General features: G+C 40.8%; 1 protein-coding gene across 2 annotated transcripts; it reads right to left on the bottom strand.

Annotated features, from left to right (window-relative positions):
- Positions 1 to 185: 185 nt before the first annotated feature.
- Positions 186 to 20,881, bottom strand: nsmaf (neutral sphingomyelinase (N-SMase) activation associated factor). 2 transcript variants are annotated; one of them, XM_035415635.1, is made up of 31 exons: positions 20,575 to 20,612; positions 19,227 to 19,316; positions 18,536 to 18,614; positions 18,383 to 18,447; positions 18,250 to 18,286; positions 17,749 to 17,799; positions 17,305 to 17,376; positions 16,923 to 16,970; positions 16,590 to 16,642; positions 15,576 to 15,705; positions 15,183 to 15,254; positions 14,773 to 14,881; positions 13,717 to 13,893; positions 13,229 to 13,308; positions 12,011 to 12,101; positions 11,855 to 11,918; positions 11,472 to 11,523; positions 10,912 to 11,032; positions 10,481 to 10,612; positions 9,937 to 9,979; positions 9,441 to 9,607; positions 9,213 to 9,324; positions 7,582 to 7,640; positions 7,299 to 7,366; positions 7,010 to 7,077; positions 6,743 to 6,866; positions 4,490 to 4,573; positions 3,857 to 4,007; positions 2,622 to 2,724; positions 2,416 to 2,525; positions 186 to 1,700 (listed from the first exon to the last, which is right to left on the bottom strand). In XM_035415635.1, the coding sequence occupies exons 1-31, from the start codon at positions 20,610 to 20,612 to the stop codon at positions 1,606 to 1,608; spliced, it is 2,745 nt and encodes a 914-aa protein (XP_035271526.1). In that variant the 3' UTR covers positions 186 to 1,605. The 2 variants fall into 2 exon arrangements, 1 of the variants encoding a protein (XP_035271526.1); XR_004764989.1 differs by lacking the exon at positions 186 to 1,700 and having other exon boundaries at positions 2,622 to 2,720; positions 20,575 to 20,881.
- Between the last annotated feature and the right edge of the window lie 272 nt (positions 20,882 to 21,153).

The following is a 21,153-nucleotide window of genomic DNA, read 5'->3' on the forward strand; positions in this document are numbered from 1 at the left end:
TTAACTATTTATATAAAGGAATGTGGCTTAAACAGTCACTGGTTCCTTTATGAAATGGAACCATAAAACATGGATATGTCAACAATCCAGAGTGTGATTTAAAGCCGCTCGTAATATGACATGATCCCCAAGTAAAGGTGACCTACCTCACACAGATGAACTTGATTACAATATTGACTTCCACATCTTGAAACAGAAAGGTTTTATTTTTGTTTTATTTCATTCATGTCCTCTGAGTACACTCAAACTACGCTCAGATGCTTTTCACTAGGGAAAAAGTTAACAGTGATACTACGTCAATCTAGGTCTGCATGAAAAAATAAAAATACAATAAAATTAGACTATTAAAAAGCACATGCTGGCCAAAGATTAGTCCTACATTACAGTGACATACACATATTCCTCTAAGATGTATGAATCTCATTTCCGCATTTCCAAAGTAAATATATCACGGTCAATATTTAACTGGCATACAATAACTTGAACATCTATGTACAGTTGATGCTGTGAAAATTTTGGTCTTAAATCAATATTCTCTGCATGGTAGCAGCTTTCACAATTATAATTAGTTACTGTAAGCATGAGTATTTCTGCATTTAATGTTTCATATACATATGTATATCTGTTATATATAATATATATACACACGCACACACATACACACACACGCAATTAGGTTTACATGCATTGCCATTACTGTAAAAACATGAAAGTTCAGATGATGCAGAAAGCAAAAAAATAATAATTAAATGAACACGTCAATACAACCGTCAAAGCTTAACAAGAAAGAGATTACATTTCAATACAAACAGCATTTAAAGTTGCTGCAACACTGAATTACGTGGAGAATCAGTTCTGTCTGCCTGAACAGGACGGTAGACAAATATGCGTTCGCAATTTGTTGTTAAATATTATAAATATGAAGAGATTTTATTGGTGTGTTGCATTTGTACTTGCTTGTATGCATAATAGAACACAATACAGACAGCTCAGCAAATAGTCTTTCCTTCTTCAGCAAGTGGCTTGCTTCATTCGATAATACAGCTTCAGGTTTATTTTAGACAATTAATGCTTGCTCCATGGTAAAAAAAAAGAAAGAAAAGCTTCTTTGATATAGACACTAAGGCACATACTGTTAGACAAAAACATGAAATTACACCACACACAACAGAGCGCCACATATTTTCTACAAAGAAGTTGCACAATAACAAGCAGTTTCAGAAAAAAAAAAGAACAACAACGTTGACCTGTGTATGCAGACTGACGGAATGACAAAGCGTTTAGTGCAAGTTATTTTCATATTATTGCAAATAAACGATCATTTATTGTTTGGAGAATAGACAAAAACCCTTTGGGCGACGCATTTCTGTGCCAACAAGAAAGAAAAGAAAAGAGAAAAAAAGAGAAGAGAAAAGAAAAGAAAAGAGAAAAAAAAATGGCCGCATGGACAAGATTGCAACAGACGCACTCCCGTCTTGAGTGTGGGCTGCAGACTGGGCGCACAGTGTTGTGAGAGTGAGTGGTGCGGTCTGGAACACTGGCCGGCCTGTCAGAACAGCGAGGGGGGGGGGGGGGGGGGGGGGGGGGGGAGGGGGCAAAGGCACTTCAGTAATGAGGCTTCCAGAAAATAATCTGCTTATCTTCCCCTCCGGTAATAACACTGCTGCACTGCTCGTTCATCCACATGGCTGTCACAGCACCTGCGGCGGGGCGGGAGAAAACACGCATTGTTACAGACCGCAGATCAGACCGGCATGAGGGCCGATAAGCGAGATTCTCAAACAAACGTCAGGAGGGAAGAAACCCGTCAGGGACTTCCGAGCGGCTCGGGGGCTAAAGGAGCTCACAGCGAACGCGGGCTAGGCCCTATAGGCCCTGTAGACAGCGCGGGCTCCAGAACAGGCTGCGTCATTAGCTCGCAAACAGGCTGAAACACACCCACACACACACACACACACACACACACACACACACACCTCATTCCTGACTTTACTGTAGTGCTGCGCGGTCCAAAGTGTGGAAAAAGTGACTGGCTCAAAGTGCATTGGAGGAGTGCATGCGCTGGAGCTGCGCTGCTCCCTTCATGCAGGTGAGCATCACAGCAGCGGTGCAAGAAAGGGGGAAATGCGTCCCTAACTAACAAAATCTTTATCTAAAACCAAGACGGAGCATTAAAATAAAACTTACAGGACAACAGTGACCTGCATGCACTAGTTTGTACTTTGATCGTTTAATTGCTGCCTTTTGCAAAGGACTTTGAGATTGTCTCTGTACGATGAAAGTGCAGTATAAATAAAGTGTATTATTATTATCATTATTAATAAACACAGGCAGGGGAGAGTGACACACAGGGTGCTGGCGGTGGTGGTGGTGGTGGAGGCTGAGAGGATGTCCGGGTTCAGCCAGGGATCATACCTGAATGGCCGGGGATCCTATCCGTGACCTTGGCAGCCATCATGTCCCAGACGAGCAGGTCCCCGGACTGGCCCCCGGACAGCACCGTGTTCCCGTCCCAGCAGAAACACCTGTCCCGCACAGAGCAGAGAGCAGAGCCGGAGTCAGCGGGGCCCGTGAACAGTCAGGGGAGGAAGAGGAGGAGGAGGAGGAGGGTGACGCCTCACCTCTGCTGCTCGTCCGTGGTCACGGTGGAAATGAGCATGCCCGTCTGCACGTCCACCACCCTGAGGGACAGGTCCTCTCCCGCACTCAGGACATGCCTGCTGTCTGTCCACAAACACACAGCCTCAGCCTGGCTCACATACAGCACTGCACCATACAGCGTAACAGCTAGCCTTTACTATAGCCTGGGAGCACCAGACTTTATTTATCACAGGTTTAACTTGCCCAGTCTACAACGATGTATAAAAAAGTGCTGTGATTTCTACATGGTGAAACCAAAATGCATAAAAATACCCTTTAGTAAAAGCTGAGAATCTGCACTTTAACCACATGTGAATTGTAGTGTAGAAAGCCAAATCTAGAAAAAAGACATATTTGTCCTAAACATTATGCAGGGCACTGTATGTCACATCTAACACAATATCATCATAACCATTTACTTATATCACAATGTCCTCAGCCCCCCTCTTGCACTATGGAATATGGAACCTAACATTATTGTGTAGGTTCATGTACTGACGACTGCCGTTAGTTGTGACAATGATGACTTGCCATTGGCTCTATTTTTGCCTAATTCTTCACAAATGCACTGTGGTAAACTGCCCTGGATAAGAGCATCTGCTAAATGTCTAAATGCAAATGTACATGTAAAATAAACTGGGCCTCACCCGGATTCTCTGAAAGGGATACCGTCCCTTGCCTCACCCTCTTGTTTAATACTTAGTGTTCCGTTTCCCCCGAACAATATGCCAAAACCCTGCCGAGCCCTGTGCTAGCTCCTCAGTTACACTCAGACTGGGTATTGGATGACTCCTTTCATACCTGGTTACATCACTGCACTACAGTTGTTATGCCCTGAAGCAGACCGTGTGAGCGCACAGTAGTACGTGCTTCAGCTGGGAAAATACGATACGTTTGTGCAAGAAACACAGGGCTGATTCAGAATCACACCTAACTCACGCATTTAAAATACCTGTGTGACATTTTACATTTTTTCCCCCTGAGTGCCAGAGGGCATAGGAAACAAATTATGTTAAATTCAGTAGACTTTCAGATATCGGAAACCTAAAACCAAACCTTCCTAAAAACCTGAGTCAGGCTGTGCGATCAGAGATAAGTTCTTGTTCAAGCTGCCTTTGTATGGGCCAGATAATATGTGAGGTGAAGAAATAGAAACATATAAGTCCTTCTTTAGCTGGATGCAAAGGAACCTGCACAATCAGTAAAACATACATACCAGGACTGAAAGCCATGTCATGGATTGTCCCTGAGTGGCACTGTACTTGGTGTAACAACACAAAGTTTGTGGTGTCCCATATGCTGACAGTCCCTTCCTTTGAGCCAGAGGCTAAGAGAGTGCCTGCCGGGTTGAGGCTGATTGTGTTCACCTGAAATATGGAATAATGGAATTTGATTGGATACAGGGGCCATCTACTTTATGTAACCACGGGAAACATGAGTCGTGATGAAGTCATGTGGACTCAGCTTGTAGTCAGAAAGTGGCATGATTGACATCTAGCTGGCATGCTGCCATTTCTGTGCAAGGTATTTAATATGAATTACTGTACATTCATAAATATCCAGCTGGTTTAATGGGCAACAGCTGCAATCTCAGCTGTTCAAGTGCTCTTGGATAAGGATATAGGCTAAGCAAATGAACACTGTTCACCATACACTAAGTGGTTTATACATTCATTCTATATACATATTTCAGACATGTGCCCAAAGAGATTTTGACATTCTTTGTGTACAATTTCCTAGATGGACACTAAAATTACTAGACTCCCATTGATTGTCTACTGCTATTTTAACAAGTAATGAAAAAGGCGACCAGTGCATCAAATATTAATGCTACTCAGACAGGACTCACCCCAGCATCGTGTTCAAACTCAGCCAGCAACTCAAACTGGCTCCTCTTATTACTTGAGACGTCAGTGGAAACGCACCTCCACACCTTCAAATGTAAAGGGGCAACGCGTTACTTTACCAATAGTCAAAGTGTCAGGTCAGATTTGACCAAGGCTATTCTTAAGCCGTGCGACAGATTATTGAACACAAAAGCAGTTGTTACAAGGTTGCTATGTGTACATTATATTGACTAAATGTACATTACCGTAAATGGATTTGCAGGTATCACGTCACTGAAAGTTCCTGTTTTAATTAAATGCTTGTTCATGCTTGTTGTATACATGGGGTGAATACCTAAATCAGTGTGGCAGTGGAAGTTAATTAGATATTCCATCTGAATCACACGCCTACATTGCAACTCTCTGCTTTGTCTATGGATTTTAAGAACTCCAGAAAGCAGACAGTGCTGGTATAGCCTAACTCTCAATCTATAAAAGCTATGTTAAAAAGCTCTCCCCAAAGCATGGCAGCAGCCAATAGAGCCGGGAGAAAGCACCGAGGACAAAGATAAAACAGAGTAAGACAGGGTCTTGCATACGAGAACAACCCTCTTTCATTTAACTGAACAGCAAACAGTGAAGCGATACAGCCAGGCTGCATAGCAACACAACAAGCACACAAACGAGTACTTAAAAGAGAAACTAAAAGAGAGCCACGCACCCAAGATAATACAATTCTCTGGCAGGTCTTTTACATTATCAGAATCTTTTCAAATTGCCTGCATCACATGTTCAGCTGAGTCTATTCTTTAAACCCCCACAAACTGCTCATTTTGCTCAGAAGCGTTCCATCTGTTGCTCCCTCTGTGTGCGTATGCTTTCCTCAGTAGGACCACTGGCTACATCTTTTGCCCGCATTAGGCTACAAGAATGTTTTCCCCTTTTGTCTGCTGCCTAACATCATGCCATACTTTGGGCTTCTTTTACATGATCAACAGCTCATTTTGCTACGCCTAATGAATCAACTGTGTTTGTGATGTCACTCCAGATTTCCCTCCTCTCCGGTGGTTTTGTTTTCTTATGCTGTGCTGTAAATTAAAGGTTAACTTGTCTTGTGTTTGCTGCCCTACTTGTGTATATTTGCTCTGTATCCATTCCTTTGCATCTTGAGGAAGTGTAAGATGCTTGAGCCGACATTGCATTTTGTGTTGCAACGATATCCTTAATAAATCATAAATTCCTAAAATATTTTTCAAAAATCTGATACTTGCAAGCACTACAATATATTTAATTCGTTCTTATCTATAGTCTCAAAGAGCCTCAAAAGTTCTGTCTCATGAACTTGAGATCATTTCTATGTTGCAACTCAAACACCCTTGATACTTTCTGCTTTCTAAAACTACAGACAGACTGAGCTCTTGGCTTGTGTGGAAACATGACAGGTTTTTGTAAAAATGTAAATGCAAAAAAAAACAAAAAAACATGAAATACAAGAGAGCAACCCATAGACTGCAGACTTAAAAATAACACAAACATCAATAATAGCAACCAGTCAGCTTCTTAGTAATGGTTTCAGTGGAATGTGAAAATTAGTCAACTGTTCAGTGAGTCATTACCAAAGAAACCACACTGTAAAAATTTAACATGCTTCAGACAAAATTGGGTAATGCGCTCCAAAACCAATTTTTGCAAACCTACAAAACCTACAGACTTTCACTAGTGAAATACTTATTTATAACAGTATTCTCTATCGCATGTCAACTATTTTGCATCCTTTAAGATCAATTTAACTATACTTTTGTCTGTGCCTGAGGAACTTCTCACTGAGCAAGTGAGGGGATGTGTTTTAAATGCTGTAGATGACACACTGACGACAGCAATGCACTGACAGGAAAGTGTGGCACTTCTGCCCTGCTTTATTCATAAAGCAGATCAGCTACCTACACAGCATTTCATTAAAACAACCGGCTAGCTAGCTTGTTAGTGTCTGGTTAACTTACAATAAAACCACTGAGACTAGCTAGTTATCCGTAGTGACCTGAGTCATTATTTAGTTTTGCTACATAGCTACCTATCTGTCTGGCTGACTAGGTAGCTACTTATGCATCAGGTGTGCCTTAACAACACTGCAATTCCAGGCTTTCTTGTGGCATGTCTACCGCTACAGTCTACTTGCTAGCTAAAGGTAGACATGCTAGCTGCTTTCCCCTCCCTGCACAAGACAGCCAGCAAAGTTGATGGAATGCTATCTGTACAGCAATGCCCCAGACACTGACCTTCACTGTGGAGTCCCAGGATGCCGTGTACAGCTGATTGTCCCGCCAGCACATTTTACTGATTGCATCATCATGTCCCATGATGGTGTCCTGTCGCCGTCCGTAGGCTATCGAGTAAAAATACCTACAAAGGAAGAGCAGCGGACGCAAGAATACACAGATAAACATGGATATTGTGCTTTGTAAGCGCTTCTTTCAAGGCTGTGCTTAAAAGCCTTACAGGCCCAGAGGCAGTAGGGCTAAAGGAGAGGCGATAAGAGTCCTTACACATTGTTGTCCCATGAGGAGCACACCACGGTGGCGTCTTCTGGGAGCATCAGGCAGGACGAGAGAGCCTGCAGAGACAGAGCACAGCCTGCCTAAGCTCTTATCTCCCACGTTCACGCTCACACAGTGCACTCTGGGAAAAAGGCCATTCAGGCATCAGTATAGCCGCATCACTTTCCTCATTTTCTTTTAAACTGCTATACGCACAATCACACTGAAAACCATTAAGAGCAAAATTCCCATCCAGGATACTGTCGGGTTCCGCTTGATCGTAATTCTGAACCCGTACCATATTGGAGAAGGACATGCTTCTCTGCAATGTGCTGGACTCTTTGGAAAACATCTTTAGCGTGGAATCTGTAGAAAAAAAGAAAACACTACATTACAAATACTCAAACAAGACCCAACCTGCGGCTCTGCCTGTTTTCTGTGAGAGACTGGTTAAATGATTGCAAAAGCACACGCAGTAGAGTACCTCAGACAGAGTACCTGCTTGTCATGACAGCATGATGTTGGCATTTCGCAAAGTGTGGGCATCTGGCCCACATTTTAAACGCAGAAGTGTCTCAAACCTTGTGACGTTGTGAAAACAGAAGATCCACCGCGAGTCACTGCTATTCCGGTAATCGCCCTGTGGATCCAAGAAGCAGTGATTTAAGGACATGCAGACCTTCACTCTATACAAAACACAGTATTCACAAGGCATACAATATGCCAAAACTGCAGCTGAACAAATGCTATCTGCTACTTACAATTATGGCCATAAAACACAGCTGATTTACCAGCCTGAATTTGACCATTTTAAATCATGAACAGAGTCATCCTTGCCCTTCAATGACATATTTTATGGACATTTACATACTGAAACTTTTCTCTTTATTATGAATGTATTATGTATGTATGTATGTATGTATGACCAGAGCCAGCCAGAGCAGATGGGCTCCCACCTCTGAGGCAGGTCCTGCTCAAGGTTTCTACCTATAATCAGTCAGGGAGTTTCCCTTGCCACTGACACTCCAGGCGTGCTCTTTCAGGGTTCACAACAGGATCTCTATAAAGCTGCATTGTGTGACAATGACCTTGGTAAAAAGAAGTCTAAGCAAATAAAACTTAATTGTTTTGAATTGACTTAATTGCAAGAGCAAGAGAAAAAAAACAAAAAAAAAAACAGGGCATGTTTATGCAGCCGACTGAAATGCCTGAAATGGGCTGCGACAGCTGCATGTAGAGACATGAGGGAAGTGACTTTGGAGAAAGGCCATTCAGAGCAGCGATCTGAGACACAGCTCTAACTGTGCAGTCACACTGCGCACACAGTATTCTGTGATACAGCGCTAACTGTGCAGTCACATGGTGCACACAGTATTCTGTGATACAGCTCTAACTGTGCAGTCACACTGTGCACACAGGTCATAGCAGTAATCTGTGATACAGCTCTAACTGTGCAGTCACACTGCGCACACAGGTCAGAGCAGTAATCTGTGCTACAGCTCTAAATGTGCAGTCACACTGTGCACACAGTAATCTGAGATACAGCTCTAACTGTGTAGTCACACTGTGCACACAGTAATCTGTGATACAGCTCTAAATGTGCAGTCACACTGTGCACACAGGTCAGAGCAGTAATCTAATCTGTGATATAGCTCTGTACAGTCATGCTGTGCACATAGCTCAGTCTCACCCACCCTTCAGAAAGAAAAAAAAGTAGATGTATTATTTGTTTACATAATTTTCTATATTTTATCATTTTCATAACTTTGTTATGCCTTCATTGTAGTACCCTTGACCTTGGTGACCTCAATACATTCAAACAGTGATGATCCCTTCATTAACACTGGAAAATATATAGTTTCATGGACTTTACAGTGATAAGGTTTATATTTTTTTTATTTTGGCAAAGTCTCATTTGTAACACATGTTGTGTATCTCAATGGGGTTTTAAGCCACGTGTTTTTCAACAGCAATGGCCAGAATTCTGTAAATGATTAAACACACTAGTATACTCACAGTGGGTGTTGCATGCAACTGTTCAATTCAAAGTGCATTACAAATTTGTGGGAAATGCCATAAACGGTTTTAATTACAGTTGTAATGATATACTATTCTATTACTTGGAAAGAGTGAACAGAACAGAAGAAAGCATCTGATGCAAAATGGAGGGCCTGGGAAATTCCTGCCTTGAGCAGTGTGGCGACTCACTCACTCTTTATGGATTTTGTGGCTGGACACCAGCTTCAGCTTGGACATGTTGCTCCACGACAGCTTCTTGCTCTCCTCCGTCAGGTCTTCGAAGGAGGAGTCCTCGCTGGGGGAGACTGAGACATGGCGGCACGTGAGCACAGCACCGCGGGGAACGCCCGCGCCTCGTCAACCGGCCGCGGGGACAACGGGAGGCGGCGGCGGCGTCTGCCCAAACGGGGGGGAGCGTTACCTGGGGACAGCTCGCCGAGGGAGGCGTTCTGGCTGGGCGTTCGGGACATGCTCTGGAACTTGGGCGTGATCCTCTGCGGGTGAGGGGTGCTGAACAGCTGCTTGGGTGTCTGTCCAAACTCCAGAATCTGGGTCAGCATTGCGATTTTCTGATCTGGATCTTCAATGCTTCAATGGAAAACAAGACAAAATTAACACAAGGTAACACTGGCAATGATTACACTTATCAGCTTTCATCTTCAAGTATCGTTTAATGTTAAGACATAGAAGAAAGAATTATTCAAATACAAATCTAAAATAAACTGAGTAATCGTTTTCTCATGTTATATTACTTTGAATATATTCTTGGTAGAACATATACCAAAAATGTATTTACAGATATGCCTTTGAATTATGCTTTGAGCCTTCATACTGCAATTCACGTGACTAATAACTTTCAGATACATCTACCGGAGTATTTCTACACAGAGACGGCTCACGGAAGTTTGCTTAATTACCTATCGCAATCAATGCCCCCTTCATATGTCAATGGATGAAACACTGAAAGAAAAAAAAAAGGAAGTAAGTTTCCCAGAGCAGTGAAGAAGTCGTTTGTTTTGTATTGTTCATTTCAAGAACAACAGCACTTTCAAACAAGTAATGCCGGTACTTTCTGAACTCTCCATTTACAGTACACATTGAATTACTGACAAGAGCGCAGTGAGTTTTACTTTAGCAATTTCAGTGTATGTCCAGCCCACCTCAATGAAATTAAGTAACATCAGACATACTGTATAGTGTAATTTTAATGCAGATTAAAAAGCACAGGACAGAGCGTGTAACAAATGCAGTCATGGTCCTTAACCAAGGTATTAAAGAAATAAATCACTATGTCTGGTTTCTTGGCAAAATAAAGATAAAACATACATATTTTGGCAACATACACAGGGACATTTTGATGACTGCGAAGGCCTGTGCTCTCTCCATAATTTAGATATGAGTTTAATTTCAACATGAAACCTCTTGCACTGCAGCCTACTGCATACTGAACAGATGACATACCATTGTGGGCTGCCACAGCCTCACTCCCCCTCTGTCTGAACCCAAAAATCAGGTCGATCCACTCGTGCAAGTGCTCTGATACATATTGGCTCTCCAAGGCTTGCTGACTCTTCTGCAGGAACTCGCCAGCATCTGTAATGAGACAGACACACACGCACGAACACACACACACACACACACACACAAAAAAAAAATACACAAAAATAAATGCGCGCCTGTGTCCGTGACTAAAATGTTAAAACCCTATAATGGCTAGAACCCTATAATGTAGAGAAGAAAAAATAAACATACAATTACAGACGTCCAGCTAGAAAAGTGCATTTTTAATTCACATATGGTTTCACTTTATATGACTGAGTCTGTAGATGCTCATAGCAAATGACATTGGAAAGAAGAAGGGGATTTCAGTAGAGCACAGCTGTGCGCTTTACCTGAGGCCCACGGAGGAAGAACTACATCTCCCACCATCTTTCCTCCTTGCCGCTTTCCCAGGTTCAGACCCAGGCTGTTCTCCAGGAAGCTGGGGTCGTTCCCATAAAACTCCGGAATCAACTGCAATTTGAAAGTGCCAATAAGTGACGACATTTAAAAAGTCCTGTGTTAAAGGCAAATTTTAAAATAAAAACATACGGAAACTGTGTAAATGGCTTAATCTCAATGTTGACTCAACATTCCATTCCAACATTCCAGTGAGTAAAGTTCACGTTTCATTTGTGTAGGTTCCACAAATTTCATTTGTGTAGATGACTGTGTTAATTTAATTCAAAATAAACATGGACCGCTGCATTGAGATTAGAAACTACCTAGAGCAGGAAACTACTGACTGGAGTTTACGTACCAAAAACGATACTATTTGAGAACATTGCCATCTGCTGGACATCATAATAGAAACTTTCATTTGTTGCCTATTTTATATGAATATTTATCAAGAATTTTACAACATAAGATTCATGGTACAGTACAGTATTGTTTGTATGTCCTTATTTCTTACCTCTTTGAAGTCAGTAGCACCTTCCAAACAGTTTTTCCATGTTTCTCCTATGCTGCAGGCAAAATATTGATTATAATTACACATTATAAATCACGTTACATAATTTATGTAACTATCTACAACAGTGTGTGTACAATGACTCAACACTAGTATATTATGTATTATGAAAGAAAACCAGTAAATCTATCATTGGAAAAATTAGTATTATAAATGGTAACCATAGAATCTTATTAGGCTGAGCAGGAAATGATATTACTAACGTGACTAAGTGACATGTGACTAATGACACACTGCAGGGCTCGGCATGTTTTGAGAAGTAAAATCTGAAAAAAGAACGAAACTATTTTAATGGAAACAAATAAAATAGGGGAGACAATACAAACCTGTTGAACATTCTATCTGCGTGGTCGTATCGTCCGTTCTGTAGACAGAGCATACACTCTGGAGCTGTAATGGACAGAGATAAAGGAAATGCATTATAGAGAATCGACATCTCTTCTGATGCTCCAGGTGCCATGGCACTGTATGGCAATACATACCCACTCTAACCAGGTAGAAGAGCACGTAACCGGGAGAGGAGTAGTGGCTTCCATACATGAACTTTGGGTCAGGCATGTCTCTGTACCGGGCCTAGACATGCAACCGGAGACAGAGAAGACCCGGTGTTACCATAAACATCACACACCACCACAGAAAAACCACTAACAAATTCCCATGTTACAATTCAAAAACGGTAAGTAATAAGTAGAGAAACTCCGTGACATATCATAGGTAGAACCTGCTTATTCCTAACATCCCTCTGTAATACGACTACACAGCAGCTGATTCCACAATCGCACTTTCAATAATCATAATATCAGAGGGAGCAAATGGAGATTCATCTGACAAAGCATTCTGCTCCCAAAATTGGACCACAGATGAATTTTTATTAGGGCTGAGTGGTATACCTTATTTTTAAGTATACCAGTATAAATTCAAACAGTGTTGTCAACAGAACTCTGTTTTTCATCCAATAAGTGTTAACGATTGCACATTGCAACAGTGTCACATAAGCTTAAGTTGAATTGGCAATTTGTCTGTTTTGAATGAAACTCGCATTCAAAACAAACAAAAAAAGTGATGCGCCGTTGCAAACAACACGCGAGCCACGTGTTACCGGCGGCGAAATCTCTCAGCCTCCTCCTACTCAGTCAAACGAGGCCACGGCCCCAAACACTGGGGCACAGTGACATTCTATATGCAGATGGTTTGGTTTCCGAAAATCAGACGCTATAAAAAAAAACTTATGCAAGCTGTTAATGTTAATACACAGAGTGGAAACACAAGTAACCTTGTTTAATAGTTTTAAAAAAAAGGTTCATTTTGCTTGAAAATTCTGTAGAGTAACAGCAGCAGGTTTTCTAATGTTTACAATCCAATTTTTGAATGTTATTCAATATTTCACACCATTTAGTTCATGTTCCTAATAAAAATAGTGACATTCATTTCTGCATTTTGATTGATCCTCATTCTCCTAGTTACAGTACATATTAAGTTTACTTCTTGTGTAATTTGTATTGTAAAACCATACTGTCATACTGTCATAATATCATATGATATTTTGGCCATATGACCCAGTCCTAATTTTTATCATTGCCTGGTTGTATGGAATAAGTACCTACAGTAGTGTACAGCACCAAAAAGCCCAAGTCCTGTGGTGCCTGAGACCAGAGTTCTGGGCCTTGTTGGACTGTCAGGGACAGAGTCAGGTCACTCACCAGCAGCCTCTCCAGCCTCTCCTTATTCAGAGCTCCCACCGGCTTGCCCAGGTCCCGGAAACTCGAAGGGTTCAGAAAGTCTGGGAGAAAAACCATCGTCAATCTGGTGACTCTCAGGAATGCACAGGAAGCAAAGCGGTGATCACAGGACGACCACAGAAAAAGCACAGGGCTGCAGTCTTTCCACCCAAGCACAGTGATGATGTTCATCTCCAAGCAGTGATGACATCATCTCCAAGCAGATGCAGTCTCATGCTCTTAATGGTTTGGAAAAGCTTTTCATTCAGCACTCTTTAATTTATAGCTCAATTCTGTATGCTATACTTTAGGTAGGATGATTCGTAGGATGGTTTATGTATGTCACAATAATTGCTCGAGTTAAAGCTCAGCAAGATGCCTGGCAAACTTATAATGGTAGGCACCCAAATGGAGGTCAGCAGTAAAACCAGAGTCTGCAGCTCCTCCCCCTCCTTGCTTTGTACACTTACCCAGCTCCGGGCTGGTGTAGTCGGCGATGACCCAGGGGAAGACTGGGTACTGCGACAGGTCATTGCAGCTGCGGTCGGCCAGGTTGTTGAGGTGCAGCAGGTACTGGTAGTTGCTGATGTGGCCTCGCTGCCACTGTAACATGTAGCTCTCTGCTGTGTGCTCCACCATGTGGTTCTCTGTGGAGAGAGAGAGAGAGAGAGAAGGGGGAGAGGGAGGGAGAGAAAGAGAGAGAGAGAAGGGGGAGAGGGAAGGAGAGGATGGGAGGGAGAGACAGAGAGAGATGAGACATTTAACAAATTAACAGATTAATTAAAAGATACAATTAACACATTTCATAAATTTATAGGAGCTTTTCATTCATTATAAATAATTGGAGAAAAGTAACTGAGCTCTACATTAAGGACATATCCAGTTCTATTAATTGAAACGTATGATCCAAACACACTTCCGTTGTATGCTTCAGAAAAAAAGAGAGAAAAATGATCTTAGTCATGAGACAGGCACTGCTGATAAGAAGACACTAAGTCTGACCAGACTGGGTCACCAGACTTAATGTGATGGGACTGGCTCCAGCTGTCTGACCAGCAGAAAATAATATATATCAATTATCTGTGCTACTGTAATGTAGATGCATAAAGACATAATTGACACACGAGTATAAACACAACTCAGACAAAGAACAAAGCAACATGACATGAATTATTAGTTAGTGCTGTAGCGGTGATAACAGTACTAGCAAGAATCGGTCCCTAATTTAGTCACTTAAAATAGGTAATGTACACATCTGATCACCAAGTTTGAATGACAGGTAAAAGGATAATCACTGTGCATCATAGGACATTATATGGATTATAATTACTAATTAGGACCTTGTACGGTAGAGGTTTGTGTGACTGATGTACACTAGGCTGAAATCATCATTGCTACAAGCCGGGCTCTCCGTACCTTTGGTAACATTTTATTTTCTTCACATTCCATTAGACTGAGTGACATTCAGGAAAGGCAATGCAATATTTTTTATAGTGCTTTGCAAGAATTTGTGGTTTCAAACTGACCCAGAAATGTAGCAATGTAGTAATACAGTTCATCTCTGTCTTTGGTGTTGTAGAACTTCAAATATATGTCTGAGCAGAGATCATTTTCAGTGCAGAAGACTTCCAGTCCCTGCAAATGAGAGAATTAAAAGACGCATTAACAAATGAGCATGTCATGAAGTTCAAAAAAAAAAAAAAAAGTCATCATTTTTCACTTTGTTTATGCAATAAACAAGTGAGCATGTCATGACGTTTTTAAAAAAGAAGCCATGATTTTAACTTTTTAAGCCGTGAAGAACTTTCATGACATCACACTGTGGTCCAGCAAGCTAGAAATCAAGTTCGAGTCTAGTATTGGTAGAGTGAGTAGTAGAGTGACTGTTGCTGGCATATGCAATTATCCTGGGAAGAATTCCAGCAGCAAGACTCACCAGCGGTCTCAGACCGTGTCTTCTCTTATAGATCCTCCTAACACTGTGAAGCATGATTTGTACCACTTGCTCCTGAAATTAAAATGTGGAACGTAATTCAGTAATTCAGCAGCCAAATTAACAAAACATACAAATGGGTTTGGTTAATGAAACACAAATGTCAAAATTACCCACGGGACGCTGGTTCAGTTTCAAAGTGCCATTTTGCATGCATAATTATTACAGTTACTCAGACTAGAGATGCTCAGATGCCACACTTCTGACAAAACAAGAAGATGAGGCAAACAAAAATATTCCTTTTGTATAAGCATTTGACTATTCAGAAGCAAATTTACCACCATACATTCTGTAATACTGTATGTACTGTTTTCATATCAGGGAAACTGAACTGACCGGGTATCCATTGAGAGGCTGAAAGTAAAGATTCTGATCAGTTATGCAAACGTGCCCGGGATTGGTCACCAGGGGTGTGACCATCTCAGCTTCGCATTCCATATGAGGCTTTTCAGAAACACTCTGGAAACTGAAAACAGACAAAAGCCAGTAAGTAATATTGCACAATATAAAAAGTATATTTTAGATCATTTATAAAATATATTTCATATCATTTATTCTGAGGCGTGCTCCATCCACATACTTTGTTCCATTCAAAGTCACTTCACCTGCATTTATATGACATTAAAGCCTTGACTTCTTTTATCATCACTCAAATCCGGGTATCAGTTTTCACCAGAAATTAACGCGCAAGCACTCCAGTCTATTTAGGCTCTGAGCAGAGAGCAAACATGGCGTGAAGCCACACACCTCCCACACAGACGTCTGAGCCAGACAAAGATCTACAGTACGTGCACTGAAATATTGCCACACAGTAAAAACTGACGGAGGAGGCAGTCAGCATCATTGGCGTGTTTTTAAGAGTGTAGAAACACAACTCTGTTTGGTAGAGGTGGGCTGAGGACAGAATGCTCAGTGGGTTCTGGCAGAGTGCACTGAACCTGGCAGGTCAGTCGCTTTTCAGAGGGTGTGAAATGTGAGGCTGGGGTGAGGGCAGTGCATCATACTGCACAATTACATGTTTTATTTCAGGTGGATGACTGAGAGATTGAGTTGCACAGAAGAGAGTATTAAGCCTCCTATTGTAATCTGTGGATTTTGACAGCATTTATCCAGCCATCCATTATCTAACCCGCTTATTCCCGGCCAGGGTTGCGGGAGGTGCTGGAGCCGATCTCAGCATGTATTGGGTGAGAGGCAGGCATACACCCTGGATGTAAATACTATTTTGTTAAAAGAGAAGGTTGACATCCTGAAGCTTATTTGCTTTCAGTTCTTCTGACCAGAAGAACTGAAAGCAAAATGCTAAATGCAAAAACTCACTATTAGAGCTCAGACAGATAATGGTAGTACCTGTTCTTGTCAAATGAAGTTCTAGCCAACCTTGACTGCAGATTGGCAGCAATCTGCAAAAGAATGCGGAAAACTGATGAAATGCCAATAAAAATCATTCTGGAAAACTGGAAAATTAAGCTAAACATATCAAATAACTTGGTCACTAATGGACAGGGCTGGCAAAAGACTATTTCTACACCAGAAAATTGGGATATGGCATGTCTTAATGCTACTGCTTACCCCCATTTCAAATCTAGTAATCAAAACATACAATAAAGCTAAAGATAGATACTGTAGATACACCAAACAAACAAACAAACAAATAAATAAATAAATAAACAAACAAATAACCATGGCAGTCTGGTCTCCCAACTTGTCAAGGCATGATGCTCTGTGAAGCTAAAAAAAAAAAAAAAAAACAACATTAAAATTTCCATTATTTTCAGGTAAAATATCAGCAAGGATACATACATGCTTTTCCCATGAAATATTACCAGACACAGCCACAAAACAACAATGGGACTAGATTAACATCACCCCAATATAATCAGTTATGACAGGCAGTTCTGAGATAGACAATTTTAGTTTTCATAGTGCTACGCAATACAGTAAATGTGTCAATGCCTTCCAACAGCAGGGGAAGGTATTAGAGCTACAGTACTTGCATGACAGGCCCTTTGTACTGCACTTATATATCCTACATGCTATAAAGGGGTCAAACAGAAATTCATACCTGAAGTAATGTCTGTACAACATCTTCAGTTTTCCTGGAAACTTCAAGTTGGAAGAAAAAGCTGCTGTCTCCCTGAACAAAAAGGGAAAAGAGGCTTTGATACTCTGTAAAGGCCAAACGATACAAACACGATTCTCTAAAGTGGCTAAAATGAGCATGCACATGAATTGTCTTTCCAATCATATCAGCAAAAACCTGTAAATAAATATAAATTGATCAAGTACGGAAAGACAAAATAGAATTTTCAGAGAAGCAAATAATCAGTCAGCATGCTGTAAAGCACAGAGAAAAATGACAACAAAATGTCAACAATACCATATTTCATTTTTATAAAAACTAATAGAATTTTATTTGCCTTTTAAAAGTCTTCTCCAGTTGAATATACAACATGCACCATGCAACATAGAGTTTAATACTAGTATTGAGGGAAAACTATATACTTACCCTCTCAATCTTATAAGGGCCAACGACATTGCTCTCTTTGATGAGATAAACCTGAAATTGCAGGGGTGTTTATTTACAAACATCATCCCAACAATCTCAGTAATTACAAGGATTTAATGAATATCAGTATTATATTTAAAAGAAGCCTTTGGCAGAATACAGTGTATGTGTCCAACAGATGACATATTGTACTGTTTTCACTGTTTTCCAGACAAGACTAAAGTATATAGCAAGGCATCCTGTTTCTGTTTAACTACCACGGAAACAGAGCTGTATTTTTCATAGTGGGCATCCAATACCGCACTATATTGAGAGAATTTTCATTTGTATACTAGCAAAAGGATAGCAATGTTTGACAGTAAGGACTGACAGTTATCAACAGAAAATGGCTCTGTTCCAGCACGCATATCAAACAAAAAAACTAAAAAATACAAATTATGTTTCCCCTCAAGCATCTGGGTAGGATTTCTAGTCAGGCAACATGATCAACAGTCAAAATACCTGCTGGCATTCAATGAAAATCTCAACAGGCCTGCCTCTGAAAAAAAAAAAAAAATTAATAAGACAAAATAAACATAAGCATATCATAATTCCACAGCAGGTCAACGTGGCACAATTTCTAAATGACACTTACTCGTTGAAAGGATTACGATCATTTTCTTCAACTCCTTCAATTTTTTTGCAGTCTCTAAGCGGTATCTGGAGGAATTAAAGCATGAAGTTGCTCAAAGGGTTTGGAAAAGATAGAGGATTTTGAAATCAAAAGAGATCATATACAATCACATACCTTCAAGATAGGCTCAGCAATTTGTTCAGGTTCAAAAATTATGGATTTAGAGCAGATCTTGAGAGAGCCTCTATTTTTTCTAAAAATAAATAAATAAATAAACATTCTATTAGTCCAGTTGCACAGATACAAATATATACTGTACTACCTATGTCAAATATATGCACACTCAAAGAATCTCCATTTCCACACATTAGAAAAGATGCATGTGTATTCCCTAATACATTGTAAAAAAAAAGGCCCTTGGCAGCAAATGTTATATTAATGCAATAATGCACTTTTTTCCCTTTAACTTTGAACACAAGTGATGCAAAGTCATAGAGGGTCACATGCCTGACAGATGGAGAGCTGTTTGCAAGTGTCAGATTTCTTTTAATCTGCCGCTGTTGTTTAGCGGTTTTAGTTTCCCAGGATGCCAGTTTGACTTTTGGCTGCCACTGTACCCATCATTTACAAAACTGTGTGTCACTTGTGAGCTGCACAAACCAGCTTGTTGTGGCCTATTGGTAATGCAATTGGTTCAGGGTAAAGCAGTTATTTCCAAGGTGTAGTGCTGAACTGTGCTATGCATGCCATTATTCAGCATGCGCGTCTGAGTCTAACAGTACTCTTCCCTTTTGCAAATCTACTGAGCATTAAAGACGGCCATCAGGGGAGATGACAGCCAGTCTCCAGGTTTGAGTTTCAGTACCTTTTCTGGGCTGCGTTATTGCTGTTCAGCTGGTATGCTGTGTGCTGTTCAAAGTAATACTCTTCCAGGTCAAGTAACAACAGTGAAAACCTGGACCGGGAAACACAAATCAAAAGTCAAAACAAATCTTTCCACTGTTGCACAATTATTGGCAACACATGTTTTTTTGGGGGGAAGATAACCAGCCAATGGCTGTTACCATCAATTGCAATCTACAGAATAACCCTTACAAGAACACCATAAACACATAAGAAGCAAATCAGTATCGTATACACATTAGTATATTAGTGGTGCATATTTTGAAATTCCAGCACACGCATATTAAACATAAACTTGCTAAACTGATCTTGAGACAGGAAGTCATGGCACCCTGCAGCACCGTCACTACTTCACGTGTGAAAATTCAGCCATGGCCCCATTTGAAAGGAAAGCAAAACAACTGACACCTCACAGTTTATTTGCCACGTCTGGAGCATTCCCACGATAACACTTCCAGCAAATTCAACAGGCTTTTCCTAACAGTGTCAAGACATTGCAAGGGCACTACTATGAACTATACGCAAACATAAAACTGAATTTTTTTCATGGATTAGTAGTCCAGTTGCAAATACTGTACTGAGTATTTAGAATTTAGAATACTGTACTGGGTACTGAGGATTACTTGCAGGGGAGGGACGATCAAATACATCTGGTATGCTGGTAATCATTGACAAGCAAGTAATGAAATGCAAACAGAACATCACTGTAGAACCGCCATGGTACTCATGAATAATATACAACACATGTAGTCCAAACACCTGGAGTTCACATACAGTAATTCACCTAAAGTGAGTTCAGTAATTGATCCATTACAACATGGTAGTCAAGATGTAACTGAGGTCAGGACGGAGAGACTAATAATAATCATAATAATCATAATACGAAAAGGTCTTCATTAAGTTAGCTTACAAGCTACCAAGCTAGCTCGGGGAAAGTTGTCACTATGCTTCCCAACAAACTGAACGCTGGTAGCCTGCAACATTGATTCCAGGAAATGCTGAGGTAACGTCAACGACAACTCCGTTTAAAACGGACCTAGAGTTGTTCCATATTCCAGGTAAACATAAAAAACAAGCCTCAGATGTGACCAGTGCAAACCCAAAAGGCCTACAGTATGCTCAAATCCAGGAGCTTCCGTTAGCATTCGCCTGAACTGAGAGCTCTTCGACCAGGAAGCACTGGCACACTGTAACCGGTCTGTCTCCACGAAAACGATACAGGAAAAAAAAAATTGGCACGATATTTCATCAACTGCTATTAACATATCTCACTAACGCTCAGAACATACGTAGTTTCAAAATTTACAAACCTCTCTTTGGATCGTTCTTTCTTCTTTATAAAAGCCATTGCACACCGCCCGTAGCATTTGTGAGGTAAGACTAGGATGTGCAGTGTAAACAAGGAAATTGTCAGTGCGACCTAGAGGCTTGAGGGCAGACAATCGATGCATCTGGTTATACACGAGTACAGATTACAGTAGGCTACTGGAGCTATGGCGCTCTAGTATCCGAACACACTGGCGATTTGTAACCACTGTAAACGATTACATATTAACTATTGAATAATGCTGTATCCGTTAATAATACTGCCAGCTTTTCCAGGCTGAGTCTTGTTCATTTGCTTCGAATGTGTATGCTGCATTGCTGTTTTTCTGTAACAACACAAACGGGTTATCGTGATTGTTCACGATAGTCTTTTCTGGTAAATGAGTTATTTACATTACAAAACGATGTAAATGGAGCATGGCAGAAAAGACGACAGAAAAGCAAGCGCGCACACAGGAGTATATTTTCAGAGGCCTGCACTCCGATATTGCAATTTATATTGCAGAGGTAACCTACTGCAATTTCTTCACTGCAGAAATATTGTTTAAATGGAAGCAAACAAT

Source organism: Anguilla anguilla, chromosome 4 (assembly GCF_013347855.1).
Source record: "Anguilla anguilla isolate fAngAng1 chromosome 4, fAngAng1.pri, whole genome shotgun sequence".
In the NCBI taxonomy this organism is placed as follows: Eukaryota; Metazoa; Chordata; class Actinopteri; order Anguilliformes; family Anguillidae; genus Anguilla; species Anguilla anguilla.

What these genes read in the sequence shown, in the direction of transcription:
- nsmaf (XM_035415635.1), bottom strand. Translation starts at nt 20,612, where the DNA reads ATGGCTTTTATAAAGAAGAAAGAACGATCCAAAGAGAG. An exon ending in TGGGAGACCAGACTGCCATG is followed by an intron (nt 16,643 to 16,922) that starts GTTATTTGTTTG and finishes ATTCTTTTGCAG; the next exon opens with ATTGCTGCCAATCTGCAGTC. An exon ending in AGAGGCTGGAGAGGCTGCTG is followed by an intron (nt 12,102 to 13,228) that starts GTGAGTGACCTG and finishes TTGCATGTCTAG; the next exon opens with GCCCGGTACAGAGACATGCC.